The following is a 14,706-nucleotide window of genomic DNA, read 5'->3' as shown; positions in this document are numbered from 1 at the left end:
TGTTCCGTCCTTACATATGTTAAATGTACTCGACAAACATTGGACTGCTCGTTTCTTTTGACTTATGGACACGTTTCGCTCTCTTCGTACACGTATGATTCGAGTATCGGTATTGACAGCCTGTAGTTTCTAAATCCCACTTCTCTTTTGTATGCTCTTCGGAGAATACGCTTGAGGAACATATTGTGCACGCAAGTGAAATGTGACCAGTATCCACACGTGGGTCAATAAGACATAACCCAATGCGGCCTGAAAAAAACCTCCAGCCTGTTCATTATGCATCAACCGTCGCGTCGAGGCAGCTTGAAAAGAATTCATCGCAGCTGTCTTGGGGGTATGATACAGATGTATATAGACAATAGTGTACACAAGTGTCATGCATGATGGTAGTGTCGCAATGAATGAATGATTAGTGAGCAGATACTTTTAGTATTCCAATCATGGCGTCTAGAAAAATATTGCGCCTCCTGCTGGTTAGCCAGTATTGCCGGGTCCGTGTTATAATCAAGCAGTGAATACATCTTCACAGTAGTGTGATCAAGGAGATGCTGCCCATGGTGAGACAGGATCATCGATCATGATCCCTCGTATCCGATTGCATACTGCAGCAGGGAATTGTCTTGACAAAAGTCAGTTTCAACCATACGAACTAGGGGATACGGATGTACCTTTCCTGTAGCCGTGCTAGCAGTGCGACAGCTCTGTCGCGATAACCGTTACCTAGCTCTGCGCGGAACATAGCTTCCCACGTAGATGGCTGGAAAGCAGGGTGAGTTCTCATCCATGTGTGTTTGCTGTAATACTCACCTCACGGTACGACGGTGATGGCGATGGAGACGCACGCTGATTGGAGCTTTCATGAGGAACGTGGTTACCTGAGGCTGCAACGCCGCTAGGGGGATCCACCAAGTTCTCAAATATTCTTCGAGCCTCTTCAATGTCCCCGGCGGCAGCATAGCCCTTGATCAAGAGGTTGGCGATGTAAGCCGTCATATGTACACCAGACGACTTCAACTTCTCCATGTAACTGGGTGCAAGAGCCATCTGCTTATTGGTGACGAGGACGTTGATGAGGGATTCATAGGCGACAGCATCAGGTGCTGGAATGGAGTCGAATGTACTGATAGCCTTCGCCAGGTCCTTCTTCACACAACCGTATGCGTTGATAAGGGCGGCCCAATGGCTGCCTTGGAGCACCACCGACCTGTTGTTTCGGAGGAGCTTGAACACGTCTTCCATAGCGCCGACGTCGACGGGCTCAATAGTTCCATATGCATCGATGAGCAACTGAAATGCACATTAAAGATAAGTAGATAATAGAATTAGATAACATACCTTGTACGTGTGGGCAGAAGGCTTGACACCGGCGAGAAGAAGCTGATCGTAATAATGAAGCACCCTCTCACGATCGGGCTTTGTGTGCGCGTACAGTTGCATCATCATGTTGTAGGGTGGGATGCGAGGCCTGAAGTTGGGCTGCGAAGACATCTCCAAGAACAACTGCTCGGCAGACTGGGCATCGCCGACACGTGCACAAGCGGCAATCACAGCGCCGTATGTGATCGAGGATGGACGGACACCAGGTGTAGCCTTCATCTGTTGGAACAGCTCGAGTGCAAAGTCAGCCTTGCGCGCCTTGGCCAGCTTGGAGATGATTGTATTGTATAGATAGACATTTGGTGTGCATCCAAGCATCTGCGCCTCACTGAAGAGAGCCATGGCGTTCGAAGTGTCATCTGTGGTGTCCTTGACACACTCTATGAGCGAGCCATATGCGTCAGGAGAAGGAATTCCGCCGTTGGACGTAATGCGATCTCGGTGCTGGAATGCGGCTTCCATGTCTCCAGCATGTGCACATGCAATGATCATCTGGTCTTCGATTTGGAACCACGCCTGAGACTGCCACTGCTTGTTATCGATCGAGGATAATACGATTTGCGCGATATCATACAAGCTGTGCACCTTGTCGAGATCACCGACACGTCCGAAGCCATTGATGAGCCGCCCGAGGGTAGAGGGGTGAACGTACTTGCTGTTGGCAATTCCGTCTTGGAGGCGGCGGTAGGCTTCATGGATTGTCACGGATGGGTGCGATGGGAACCAGTCATCGACGGAGCGGCTGAGCGCACCATCAACAACGACGTCCTTGATAGGAGGATACATCTGCATCACAGGGTTAGGCGACAAGTTGCGCGACTCGCTGGGCCTCTCGAGTGCAATACGGAAGTCGGCTGACACTTTCCCAAAGAATTCATCCCGCTGCTCCTTCGAGTAGCCAGCATATAGCGCATCCGAAAGATTGGTGATGAGGCTTGCTTTCAATTTAGATAACTGGAGGTTTTGCTTTGAAAGCGCAATGAGAAGCGGGATAAGGCCCTTGTATGCATAGTTTTTGAGTGGGATGATCTGCTCCATATCGGTCTCTGCTGTAAGGTTGGCGAGGGCACTGGACAGGAGTGTTTCATGTTCGCGAAGGCCAATGTTATATTGCGACATGTCACCGCGATTGCAAGTCGACATGTAGGTGTGTAGGTAAAGGGCTGTCAGCTCTTTGCTGAGAGGGACATTTACATTATTCGCTAGTTTGATAAGCCTGAGCACATCCTTGAAAGCCGGTATATTCTTCTTAGTTCCGGATTTGTTGATAGTCCCGGATTGGAGGTAGTTGATATTGGCTTCGAGAACAAGGGTATGGTCTAGACGGCGCACTTCGAGGCCGTCGCGAGGGGCACATTCAACAAGAATGTCGTAGAGCCGGTTGAGATCTGCGATCATACCCTCCTGAGCGAGGAAGTCAAGCATCACAACCCATGCAAGCTGGTCAGGGCGAGGGGGAACGAGGGAAGATTCATGTGGATGACGGGCTGCTTCACCCTGCTGTAGCAAGCGGTCAAACCAGGACAGAGCACTTGTGACATCTCCCGAGTAGCAGAAACCAGCAATGATGGACGAGAAGGTGGATGAGGAAGGTAAAGGGACTTCCAGTGAGAGTTTAGCGGGGTTGGCGTTGCTGTCCATCATAGTTTCCAGGAGGCGGAGAGCGCCTGCGGGCTGGCCACCACGGAAGTAAGCTTCGATCATTTTGTTCCAGACAAGAAGTTGTCCCCGAGTGATCGAGCTGGCTACGGCTGCTTCAGGAGCGGCGGAAAAATCAAGCCCTTTGACGCGGCCTGCCTTGCTGGCTTCCCTGAACTCCTGGAAGACCTCCTTAGCGCCCTGCAGATCATTTGCATTGGCGTATACAGAGAGTAGATTCAAGAAGACTTGAGGGCCGGGGAGGAAGTCAGTGCGCGATTCCAGCTGCGCAAATACACGAATGGCAGCATCTACGTCAGCTTGGAATGCACATGAGCGGAGAAGGTTGGTATAGACTGCGAGGGGGAACTTGTTGCGTGCGCCAATGTTCATCGCTGCGTCAAACATAGACATGGCAGAGGCAAAGTTGTTCTCTGCCTTGAGTTGTTCGATGCGCTTCTCATCTGCTTCATCCATAGCGACCTCCTGGCGACCAAGAAGCTTGCGGCGCTTGACACGACCATCAAGACCTCCAATAGACTTCTGGACCTCAAAATCCCGCTCGGTAAGAGCGAGAATAAGAGAGATATAGGTGCGAACATTCGGCGTAAGGGAGCGTTGGATCATGTCATTGTATGTCTCAAGTAAAAGTGTAAGGGGTTCACCAGGGCGACGAGTATCGTGGAGACCAGCTAAGGCCATGTTGAACTCTGACACCATGGGGTTCTTATGAGTTGTACGGAGGATGAGAACCTCGTGGATGACCCTAGCACCATCACCAGACCGCGCTGCCTGACGAAGAGACTGATACATTTCGGAAACTTTGCCACTTTCATCGTCTGCGGCTGGGTCTGTCACGGACTGCGGGGCTGCGGGATCGGTGGGGATAGATTTGCCAGATACTGAAGAAACCGGAGGCGAGGGTAAATCATCAATGGAACCAGACGTATTCAGTGAAGCTGTAGAGTTACGCCGTGTGAGAGGAGGCCGCGAAGAATCAGAGGGAGTCTCGTCAAGCGCTTCGCCAGATGCAGTGAACGTGTGTTTTGAGCGAACGTGCAATTGAACGGTGTGCAAGACACCTAAAGACTCTTGTTGACTATGCTCGTGCTCACTGAGTGTACCAAGAGAGAGACTATGCCGACGGGTAATGGTACGCTTGGAAGGGCGGGGCTCGACGCGCTTGGGAACGATTTCGTCGCGCTCGTCGCTCTGTTCAGCGTTGCCATCATGTGAGGTAGACGCATTTGCTTGTGTCACAGCACGCCCGGCTCCCTGTAAAATATCAGGATCATATCAGATATAAAAGTGCACTGCAAACTGACCGTATACCCGTTATAGAATCGACTACCTGCATTGAACTTTGCGCCGCCCGGGCCAGCACCATTGCTGCCCCAACTTGAGCTGCCAGCGCCAGTCCATGTTGTAGGCGCGCTTGGTGCAGATGACTGAAGTTGGAGTACGTTGCGGAGGGTGTGACCTGTCTGATTCTGGACGGCAGCTACTGCACGAGAAGTGTGCAGAAAGATGTGATTAGCGACCTTGGGGAGCATGGTCGCGATTGCGAGCTCGTGCTAAATGTCGCACAATTTAGGCTTGGTGATCGTCGCGGGCGACGAGCAAAGGAGTTGTTAGCACTTGGCTTGGAAACGTAGATCTAATGAAATTGCGACGATCCAATAAAAGTAAAAATTGCTACTCGGGTGATCCCGGGTTGGATGCATGCCGCAATTTGCCGTGACTCCATCATGCCGAGTATAAACGCAAGCCACAGCACCGTATCTATCGCACAGTAACCGGCATGTTGCTAGTAGTACGTACAGATAATAGGCAACTAGATATTTCACCTATGCTTCGGCCTCATCGCACGATACGCCAGTCCTGGGACAGAACATCTGCCCAAGTGTATGTCTCATCCTCTTCGTCAGCTTCTGTCACATCTACCAGTCCACCGAATGAAATTTGAACAGGCCGCTGTAAAGGGGACGTAGTGACATGTGTGGGAGATAGAGACATTACGCGGGCGACTTTCATCAACATCTCGGGCGTCCACGTCATAGGGTTGATGGCAAGAGCCTGTGCGCCTCGATGAGCATTCCTGTGCGCTTTGATTGATCAGAGAAACCCACCTTGTATGCAATAATGTTGTCTACTTTCACCTCTGACGAGCTAGTTAGTTTTGGAAGTAAGTCCCACTGTTGCTCTGCATGAAGGCGAAGGGCTTCGTCTGGGTTTGCCATCGGTACTTCAGCCGAACCGTAATCGAGACTGAAATTGACGGTAGACGATTCATCGTCGTGGGAAGCCGTGACAAGTCCCTCTTTCGATCTTCGTTTCTTCTTCGGCCATTTACCTTCCTCTACATCTACACTCGTTACGAATATATTGGACGGCAAATCATCTCGTTTCGAAGGAGGAATCAGCCTTGTGTGCTTGACGGAGGCACCGTAACCTTTTCTGAATTTGAAGTTCCAGCAGGTGCAAGCTCATCTAGAGGTTCAGCTTGTACGGGGGAATTTTCAAGCTCTGCAAACACGATCTTTGGAGGGAGGGGCTTGTCCATAAGCTGGCGGAAATTCTTTTTCTTATTTTTGTTCCGCAGGGACACCATCATCACGTTGGGCTCGGGCTCGGGCTCTGCATCAGCAACATAGGCTTCAGATGAGGTGCGGGTTAAGGAGTTTTGCTGATTTGGAAGGGGTAGGACGGCGTTAGCACCGGATGTGGGTGCTAAAGGTTCGCCAGAGTGTTGATTGTGCTCTGCCACACGTTTTCGCCGCCTGCGGAGATTGCGATTGCGAGTGGAAGGTTTGCCGTAACCCGGGGGGACAAACGAGATGCTAGTGGATCTCAGTGAGCGACGAAGACAGTTTAATGGTTCTCGTACTTGTCTTGCAGTAGTTTTTGATTTTGTAATTGCGCTCACGCGCTTTTCGGAAGGCTGCTGTGGGGGTTTTGGGGCATCCGTATCTGAATCAGAGTCCGAGTCCGAGGAACTGGATGAGCTGAATGAGTCATCTGATGAGTTAGATGAGCTAGAACTCGAGGATGAGCTGGACGAAGGTTCCGAGGACGTAGATGCACAGCGTTTACGCTTCTGAGTGGCAGGCAAAGGTACCCCGTTACTTGACAAACTAGGTCGTGATGTTACTGCTGTGCGTTTAATGCTGTCAGGGACATAAGCTCACTGAAGTAAATGTCGCACTATCATGCTCACTAAACAGCGTCCCCGTCGCGTAAAATCGACATAGGACTTTGGTCCAGAAGGTCATACTCGTCCATCATGAGAGTGATGTTGTCGGCTTGCATACCAATGGGCAGCCGTGCACATAGCGTGCGTTTGAGTTGTGCGATTGTGTGGGCCTCGTCGTCTAGAGCAAACCATACTTTGAGCGGGCCCAACGGATGAACTGTCGAGATTTTGAGACGCATGATGACAGCGGGAGTTTAACGTTTAGAAGCTAAACACTGAACAACGTTGAACCTCCGCACGACGCAAGGTCATGATATTCCTTTAGAACGATCAATGCCTGACGTTTATTTTTTGCAAGCTTTGCTCGCAGTGTCTAATTGGTGAACATTCGTACAGATTCGTATCGAGAAAGTGCTACCAAGCAACAGCAAAATACATCAAGCTGAAGATGTCCTCTAGACCTTAGACTGGGCCTGGGTTGACTCCATCTGACGGTCGTTTTCCAGTCACTTTTCAAGATGTGAGACTATATGCTCAGTGAGGGTAGCTCGGTTTGAATCGGGTGATTGCGATTGCCTAGTGGATGTTGAGTATCATCCTGGCCTAGGACTTGCCACCATTTGCAGAGCCTGTTTTCGACCGTGTGCTACGTTCATTCGTCTGATCTGTGTCACTCTGTTCCCTCTTACTCTTACCCGTCCCCCCAAATTCGTAGCTGCTTTCACATCCGAGTCAATGAAAAGATGCCAAGTATCGCATACGCTTGTACGCCATGTTCCGGCATCTTTTCATGGGGTTATTGAAGAGAGTGATAAAGTGTATTATTCCGAGCGACTTGTAAGGCTTGAATAGATAGTAGGGGAGGGTTTCCTGCTCGTCGTGACTACTTTCTTGGAGAATTGGACTTAGAGTTGCAATGAGATCTGAATCATTTTATGCTGATTCCGACGATGGTGGCCTCCGATCGCTGGCTAAATTTGATTCTAGTCAAAAATCAGTAAGAGAACTCTTCATGATTGATCCCGTAGATGACCCTAGTCGAGATGTCCCACGGGTGTATTTACTTTATGCACTTACTTCTCCTCAAGCCACGTTGACTTTCATCCAAACTCGTTTCCTTCTATCGTTTTTTTTGCACGGACTGGCAATCAATCGTTTGTCGCTAGTCTACAGCGATGGCGAACTATCACTATGACGAAGCAGGCAATATGGCCGCCTACTTCGTCATTTCTGTTCTTGTTATTATTCTGCTGCCTGTTACATTCTCCTCACTTGCAAGCGTGTCTTCTAGTGAGCATGTTTCTCTGCTCTTGCAAATTTGACTAGAATTTGTCCAGAACGCCCAGAGCTGGATAGCGGGTGTCAATGCACACCCTGTGTACAACGTCGAGCCGACGTAAGGAGACACCAGCGTGGCTCCCCGCTCCGACCAAAGTTTACCAGAAAGTGAGACATGCGCGTGTTTCTGAATTCCACTCACGCTCTAAAAGGGCACTCTTAATCACCATGGGCTGGGCTGCTGTCGCGTTCCTCTCATTTAAAGCTGCACATGCAGAAGTAGAAAACAAGGTCTATAATCCATTCGAAATCCTTGAAATCAGCACCGTATGTATAACTGGATATATCCACTCTCTTTGGTTGCTTATATCACGCAGGGAGCAACGGAGAAGGAGATCAAGTCGCGTTTCAAGGAACTATCACGATTATTGTATGCATCTGATTCCCTGTGTTGTGTATAGAGCATGCGAACTCACCATTCCCAGTCATCCCGACAAAGTCAAACCAACCATCAATGAGACAATAGAGGACATTGCCAACCGTTTCGTAGACATTACCAAGGCATACAAGTCGTACGTCGTATGTCGAGTTCGCAGCCAGGTATGATCTCACTAACACTATTTCAAGGTTAACAGACGAGACCATTCGCCGCAACTGGGAACTTTTTGGGCACCCCGACGGCCGACAGGAAGTCTCGATGGGCATTGCTCTGCCAAAGTGGGTTATTGAAGGCAAGAACAACATCTGGGTCCTCGGTGTATATGGCATTCTCTTCGGTGGCGCACTCCCCACGCTTGTGGTATGTCCCCCGGCATCACCTTATCTTGGTTGGTCCTTACACAGCATAGGGCCGCTGGTGGTTTGGTAACCGCCAAAAAACAAAAGATGGCATTAATGCAACGACCGCCGCAGCGTTCTTCAAGGCGCTCACGGACAATAGCGGCATGAAGGAGGTCATCGGTGCGCTGGGCCAGGCATACCGTTGGGAGACTACATGGGCAGGCACCGCAGTGGGCTTAGAGGAGCTCGAGAAACAGATCGATGAAAAGATGGGCGACGAATGGAAGGAGGTAAAGGATCTCGTCGCTCCTGGTGGAAAATGCGAAGGGACCGAGCAGCGGGCCTTGGTATTGCTGTATGCACACTTCCTGAGGTTAACTATCAGCAACGAGGCGCTTAAGCAGGGTAGGTTTGACTTTCAGGAAGAGATGACGTCTTCTGATCAGTTGTGCATTCAGAACAAGCCAAGTTGTTGTTACAGGCACCGATGCTGCTTAACGCACTGCTGGGAATTTCAGCTGCACGGAGTTGGTTGTCACCCACCTTGATGGTAATCCGTCTACATGCCTACGTCACGCAAGCTCTTCTCCCCGGAAAAACTGCTGCACCACAAGCTCAATTACCTGGCTTTGATGGTGATGCAGATGCATCAGAAGGGAAAGACCTTGCCTCCTTCATATCGCGCTTAGAGGACGAGGGAGACATTCGGATAACGGAAGCACGAAAGGCAGTCGAGGGCTGGAGTCGGTTGGATGTTGTGGATATGTCTTTCAAGGGTTCGTTCTCGATCGTGATTATCAACTCAGTACTTATTTCATTTCAGTTATTGGTGAACGCTTGGTTACACCGTCATCCATTGTTTTCCTCCTCGTTAAACTGCGTCTTCACCGGCCACTTCAAAATGATGCACCCTCGACTGTTTCTGAAAAATCTGCGAAGGCTATCCGGGAAGACAGGGAGAAAGACGACAAGTTCTTGAACAGCCGAAAGGATGCTGAGGATATCGAGGGGAACACACCTGTGTGGGCTCATGCACCTCACTGGCCAGGGGTCTATCTTTTCCTTTGGTGCTATCTCTACATGTCTGACTGGAACGTTCACAGTTGCGCAAACCAGGCTGGTGGCTAGTCCTTGCTGATGACAAGTCGAATAGAATTGTTGTTCCTCCAATGAAGATATCAGATGTACCCGCGTCGAGCCCCGGGAAGGAACGTGACTATCGCTCATACAAGTTACAGTTCCAGGCACCCCCCAACGTGGGCTTGTTTACTTGGAAGGTGTACCTAGTAAGCGACACGCTCGTAGGGGAGGAGTCATGCCAGGACATTTCGGTGAGTTTCCGTTAAGCTTTGCAGTGGTACGATGACCGATGTAGCACGCAGCTCAAAATTGATGACATATCTGCACTCAATGCAGAAGAACAGACGGCGGAGGATGAAATTTCTGATCCTGAGGAGGATTCGTTGGCGGGTCAGATGGCTGCAATGCGCGGAGGAGCTGTGAAGCGTACAGTCGCACCTGAGGAAAGCGAGGACGAGAGTTCGAGCGATGAGGAGCAGCATGGTGATGATAGCTCAGATAGCGACTAGATGTTGCATGTCTTGTCTAATTAGATTACATCTTGGTATTTTATCTGCCTCCCTTCCTCTTTACGGTAGTAAAGCCATCCTCGTCAATGTTTGATACTTCCTTTGCGCGGTCGAGCAGCTGTGGAACAACCTCCTTCCCGAGATTTTCGCCATCGCTTCCACTCTCATCCTCACTATCGCCGTCGCTATCTTCCCAATCACTTGCACTCCCTGCATCAACTTCATATTGTGGCATTTTTCCTTTCATCCGATCCGCTTGCATCTCCAAATCCTTGACATATCCATCCTTGCCCTCCTTCGCATCGTTCCACAAACGCACGACGTCTCTAGCAACGTCGAACGCGCTCTCATCCTCGAGCGCAACCTCAAACTCGTCATCCATGATCTGGAGCAGCATCGTTTCTATGTATTCGGCATCAGGCTCAGGAAGCGCGTGTGACGGATGCATGGGGGCTGATTGATAGGAATCGAAAACCGTCAATGAAGCAGATACTGGTGGAAGTGATGCTTCGAATTCATCTATGATGACACCCGCTAACCAGCGTTGTTTTTGTGCGCTTTGTGGACCCCCCCAGTTTTGGTGCACGGCGATGCGAAGAGCTGGCCATAGTGCGATGCGGGCTAGAAGGCCACGCGCGAATAAAACTGATATAGGTGACGCATCTGAAGCCATCGCAAAGGGTGAAAGATGGGTAGGGATCGCTTACTAAGCGATCTGTATGGATGAATAGATATCACTGCCTGGTGCACTTAGCCCACTGGATTTCGGTCACGGTTCGTCACTCTCTGGTATTATAACCTCAAGCTAACTTTCAAAAGTCAGCGTTTCCGTGACAACTTGAACGGATCCCGGAAACGCCTTCTTTTATCCGGGCCCCTGAGTTGACGTTCTACATGCAACGGTACTCGAAGTCAAAGATGTCTGAGGGATGTCTCCCTACCTTCCTAGTAAGGGTAGAATAACGACTTGATTGTATCTTAGATATATAGGATAGTATCCTGCTCTGCAATCTTCACAGAAGATGTCCGCGATGACCAGGTTGTCTACGAGGCAATAAAACCCACTGCCAGAGCGGTGGAAGCCATACTGTGACCAGAAGCCTCTCAAAGACTCTTATAGTACGGTCACGTTGTACTTAACGATGGCATCGTTAACATGTATTATTCGTTCAGGCAACTTAATTATAGATCTATGCCGACTGGCACACTACGGGACAAAATCAATGTTATGGCCGGGGTAGCTGCGCTGGGAGCCAATGAAATGTCCTGCAGCGGATGATTTGCTGAAACACCAACCCGACAACCGAGCTTGGCTTCCCTCTGCAAATATTGCAAGCCCACTGTATTGAATTAGTTGCAACTCCGAAGTTGAAACCCCTCAAAGACAGACAGGTCGGTAGTCTACTTACAACAGCGTACGCTTTGTGCTGATATCATGGTTCGGTCATCTCCTCGAAGATAAGCATTATATGTGATGTGATAATGCGTAGGGTTATCTTTCGAGCAAGGGATTAGAAGATGCTAGTGAAACATTTTATCATTGCATTACAAGCGATCGACTCGCCTTCGGATGTTGCGATGACTCGTAGAGTTACAATTACAGCTTGGCGAAAATCGTGTCAACTGTCATCTCTCCCTCGTCTGTTGTCAGAAATAAGCTCAGATTGTTTAAAGCTTTCTGCATGCACCGTGGCATGGGTGGGGTCAGCAGTGGATAGCCTACCCGATGATACTCATTGTATTTTCATTGGCTGTATATGTATTTTTCAAGCCAAAGAGATCTCGAAGCCTTTTCGAGGCACAAACTGAGCGAGAATCCCATCCAAGTACTTCATTTCTGTCTCGAGAAGTGCCGGTGCTGATAAAGATTTCAAAACGAGTCGATTAAAATTCAGAGCCTTATTGTTGTCGACATATATCGCTACATATGCGTCTCCGTCTCCTCGACTCTCGAGGGAACCCACGTCAGCGACCGTCTGGTCTTGGTTCTGATAATCACAAAGATCAATTCAAGTCAGACTTCGTTGAGAAATAAAATACTCACGTGACCATTGTACGCTCAGAATTAGATTATCGTAACCTTTGCCGTTTAGTTTTTCCATTGCCCGTTGCGCAATAGCGCGCTCGTCGAAGGATACAAAAGCAAAGCCTTTTCCAATACCCGTCTCTCGGTCACGGCCGACATAAACCCTCGCTACACGCCCGAACGTGCCGAAAAGCTCGCGGAGATCGGATTCTTGCGTGTCTTCAGAGATATTGGTGACACGGAGTGTGGGGAGGTCTTCACGAGAGCCGCCTGGGCGTCCCATGGATTCACCAGGACGAGAAGCGCCACCACGCATTGATGGTGGTACATATTTGCCACCGGTCGCCCCACTGGCTGCAGGAGCGGGTACGTCGGCCGCATCATCAGTAGGTGGTAGGTCTGTCCGTGTCCATGTCAACAAGATCGAGCATGATGTGAATATGCCATGCTGCGGAAAAGTACGAACCAGCAGTTTCGAGACCAGCAAGAGAGTCCTTATATGGGCACTTGGCGGTGAAGTGATCACCTTTGCAAAGACGACAAACAACCTTGCCTGCACCGGCCTTCGCAAGTTCGGTTTTGATATTTTGCTCGGGCGTTACCTCCGGCTCAGAGGACTTTTACAACTGTCAGTCTGATTCAAAAATAGATGAACATGATAGACAAACTTTGTTTCCTGCACTAATTTTCAAAGCCACATTCTCTCCTACTGTGGTCGTCGCTCGATCTGGTCCCTCCTTGTTCCCTCGTTCCTTGCCAAACTTGGCCCATTTCTTGCGTTCAGCAACCGTGTGCTCGACGACGGATTTTTGAAGTGTACGTTTTATCTTACGTGTTATCTTAGAGAAAATGATCAGCATACGGGGATGCAAAACATGCCGACACGGTAGATGGACATGGTATGCGAACCGCTAGTGGGCAGACATACCTTGACCTTCTTTCCCTCATCATTTATAGCATACTCAATAGTGATACGGATTCCATTCTCATCCACATAATCCTCAATCTTTGGTTGATCTACTTGAGAACGTTAGACTGCGATGTGATTGTGGACGCGAAGGTGAGTATTCACCAAGCTCATCAACGTCATCTGCCCAAGAGGTTTTGGGTATACTGTAAAAGATTGTGAACTTTACAGCCCGAACTCTGGAAACTCCAAACCTACGTTGCTGCTGCCATGTTATCAATGAATAAGTATGTTGCTGGTGTGCTGCATGGAGTTTACAGAATAATGGTGGCAGTGTTATCCACGTGATCGGAATTTTGCAGCTTCATCCACTAGATTACTAGTGTCCACATCGCCCTCGACGTCCCCAAGCTCACGACATAATCACCCTCTTCAATGGTAAGTTATTGTATTTCCCATATTATAGTCAGAATCCGCCGCTGGATCGTCTCGAAATACCAATAATCCGAGTCCAAATGGTGGATTGACAACCCGTACTTTGGATGTGGTACTTCTATCATCACAATCGCTAACGCGTTCCTCTCTTTGTGATGCGCAGGCCTCCTCAGAACTTGCCGCGACGTACGCCGCACTTATCCTCGCCGATGAGGGTATTGAAATTACCGTGCGTATCTTGCAGGTGTCACATCCATATTTCTCGTAGCTCAAGAAGCACATGCAGGCTGACAAAATACTCGCCTTGACTGAAGCCGCCTCGGTCGAGCTCGAGCCAATCTGGGCATCTCTCCTTGCTAAGGCTTTGGAGGGAAAGAATGTGAAGGATCTGCTATCAAACGTCGGTGCTGGTGGAGGTGTACCAGCCGTCGGCGCGCCCGTTGCTGCTGCCGCTGGTGGTGCCGCCGCCGCCGAAGCACCGAAAGAAGAGGAGAAGAAGGAGGAAGCAAAAGAAGAGTCAGACGACGACATGGTAAGTGCTAAAATCGCCTTTTCCAGTCACCGCAGGTTGCTGATGCTCGTTCACAGGGCTTCGGGTTATTCGACTAATCTGCAGTTTTCCTTTATTATGTTATTCATCCATTGCATTTGCCACATGGGTTCGCTCTCTACATCTTGCGTTGTACCCCTCACGCCACTTTGTGCTACGCACTGAATTCAACACCTGAAACCCATTTGGATCACTGCTTGAGAAAAATGAGAACTTACTAAAGATATCAACATCATCTCGCAGCTGCCCTGCAGTCCGCTAATTTAATTGCTGTCTGCACAATACGTCTTTCAAGCCCGAAGTGATAACTATAGCTGGAAAGTAATTGATCCGCAGGTTCCCAAGTCGCCGTCCTCTTGCCCTTTGGGCACAAAGGGCCGAATTCATGGAGCGAGGTGCGCGTGGTAGCGCCTGTACGTGGAGCAACTTGCGGTGAGCTGATAGTTATGCGAACTATCTTTGGCGCAGTCGAGTTTCAAAGACGGGGTATTATTGAAAGTATGCTTGAAAATGCACAGAAGGTAGGGAAACATTGGCACTGGGACTGGCAATAGTTAGGACAACAAATCTCAAAGATTGGACAAGTACAATACGAAAATACGATACCGAATGTAGTGTCCATCATAGGCCCCTGAACCGTTCCAACGTTCTCTCTGTAAGCCAAATTAATAGTACACGGCTTGTGGGCCACTGAGAACTCCTCCATTTATTGATCTGTAATTATGTACTACAAACTCTATGACCGAGGAGCTGGATAGCATGGAATTCGAAGGCGTGCGTACGTCCGCTTGCGGTACTTCATGAAGGCGGACAACATCTTTCGTGCAAGGAGAATGCGTGGTTTGAGGAACAGGTGAGGGACTTTGTTTGGGACGACAGGAAAATGTGAAGGAGTAGTTGATATGCCTACATTAGTCCAAAGAAACCTGTGCG

The 14,706-nt window shown here is 49.4% G+C and overlaps 6 protein-coding genes across 6 annotated transcripts; 2 read left to right on the top strand and 4 right to left on the bottom strand.

Moving 5' to 3' along the window:
- Positions 1-89: 89 nt before the first annotated feature.
- On the bottom strand, positions 90-4,658 carry BJ212DRAFT_1435037 (uncharacterized protein). The gene is made up of 5 exons (XM_041337721.1): positions 4,341-4,658; positions 1,336-4,290; positions 808-1,287; positions 669-757; positions 90-619 (listed from the first exon to the last, which is right to left on the bottom strand). Exons 1-5 carry the CDS (start codon positions 4,566-4,568, stop codon positions 538-540), a joined length of 3,834 nt encoding a protein of 1,277 aa, XP_041189911.1. The 5' UTR covers positions 4,569-4,658; the 3' UTR covers positions 90-537.
- A 31-nt stretch (positions 4,659-4,689) lies between these two features.
- BJ212DRAFT_1375852 (uncharacterized protein) lies at positions 4,690-5,224 on the bottom strand. Its single transcript, XM_041336467.1, has 2 exons — positions 5,202-5,224; positions 4,690-5,147 (listed from the first exon to the last, which is right to left on the bottom strand). Exon 2 carries the CDS (start codon positions 5,071-5,073, stop codon positions 4,876-4,878), a length of 198 nt encoding a protein of 65 aa, XP_041189910.1. The 5' UTR covers positions 5,074-5,147; positions 5,202-5,224; the 3' UTR covers positions 4,690-4,875.
- Positions 5,225-7,383: 2,159 nt separating this feature from the next.
- On the top strand, positions 7,384-9,855 carry BJ212DRAFT_1278371 (Sec63 Brl domain-containing protein; the record flags this gene model as incomplete). Its single annotated transcript, XM_041331429.1, has 11 exons — positions 7,384-7,490; positions 7,535-7,654; positions 7,699-7,813; positions 7,864-7,916; positions 7,972-8,058; positions 8,114-8,285; positions 8,335-8,671; positions 8,725-9,042; positions 9,090-9,316; positions 9,370-9,597; positions 9,649-9,855. 11 exons carry the CDS (start codon positions 7,384-7,386, stop codon positions 9,853-9,855), a joined length of 1,971 nt encoding a protein of 656 aa, XP_041189909.1.
- Positions 9,856-9,895: 40 nt separating this feature from the next.
- Positions 9,896-10,528, bottom strand: BJ212DRAFT_1278128 (Pre-rRNA-processing protein TSR2-domain-containing protein; the record flags this gene model as incomplete). Its single annotated transcript, XM_041331412.1, has 3 exons — positions 9,896-10,024; positions 10,076-10,276; positions 10,331-10,528. 3 exons carry the CDS (start codon positions 10,526-10,528, stop codon positions 9,896-9,898), a joined length of 528 nt encoding a protein of 175 aa, XP_041189908.1.
- Positions 10,529-11,666: 1,138 nt separating this feature from the next.
- On the bottom strand, positions 11,667-13,101 carry BJ212DRAFT_1375841 (eukaryotic translation initiation factor 3 subunit G-domain-containing protein). Its single transcript, XM_041336466.1, has 7 exons — positions 13,047-13,101; positions 12,954-12,994; positions 12,810-12,898; positions 12,550-12,720; positions 12,348-12,498; positions 11,900-12,280; positions 11,667-11,843 (listed from the first exon to the last, which is right to left on the bottom strand). The coding sequence occupies exons 1-7, from the start codon at positions 13,058-13,060 to the stop codon at positions 11,821-11,823; spliced, it is 870 nt and encodes a 289-aa protein (XP_041189907.1). The 5' UTR covers positions 13,061-13,101; the 3' UTR covers positions 11,667-11,820.
- BJ212DRAFT_1448524 (60s acidic ribosomal protein-domain-containing protein) lies at positions 13,059-13,832 on the top strand (the record flags this gene model as incomplete). Its single annotated transcript, XM_041338555.1, has 4 exons — positions 13,059-13,075; positions 13,299-13,452; positions 13,510-13,755; positions 13,812-13,832. 4 exons carry the CDS (start codon positions 13,059-13,061, stop codon positions 13,830-13,832), a joined length of 438 nt encoding a protein of 145 aa, XP_041189906.1.
- Between the last annotated feature and the right edge of the window lie 874 nt (positions 13,833-14,706).

The sequence above is a fragment of the Suillus subaureus genome (assembly GCF_016647635.1).
Source record: "Suillus subaureus strain MN1 chromosome Unknown BJ212scaffold_30, whole genome shotgun sequence".
In the NCBI taxonomy this organism is placed as follows: Eukaryota; Fungi; Basidiomycota; class Agaricomycetes; order Boletales; family Suillaceae; genus Suillus; species Suillus subaureus.
This window is presented reverse-complemented; position numbering and strand designations above follow the sequence as displayed.

Coding starts and splice junctions, on each gene's coding strand:
- BJ212DRAFT_1435037 (XM_041337721.1), bottom strand. CDS start 4,568: ATGCTCCCCAAGGTCGCTAATCACATCTTTCTGCACACTTCTCGTGCA. Junction 758..807: donor CATCACCGTCGTACCGTGAG/GTGAGTATTACA, acceptor CCTGCTTTCCAG/CCATCTACGTGGGAAGCTAT. Junction 620..668: donor CTAGCACGGCTACAGGAAAG/GTACATCCGTAT, acceptor ACTTTTGTCAAG/ACAATTCCCTGCTGCAGTAT.
- BJ212DRAFT_1375841 (XM_041336466.1), bottom strand. Junction 12,899..12,953: donor AGATGACGTTGATGAGCTTG/GTGAATACTCAC, acceptor GTTCTCAAGTAG/ATCAACCAAAGATTGAGGAT. Junction 12,721..12,809: donor ATGAGGGAAAGAAGGTCAAG/GTATGTCTGCCC, acceptor ATTTTCTCTAAG/ATAACACGTAAGATAAAACG.
- BJ212DRAFT_1375852 (XM_041336467.1), bottom strand. CDS start 5,073: ATGACGTGGACGCCCGAGATGTTGATGAAAGTCGCCCGCGTAATGTCT.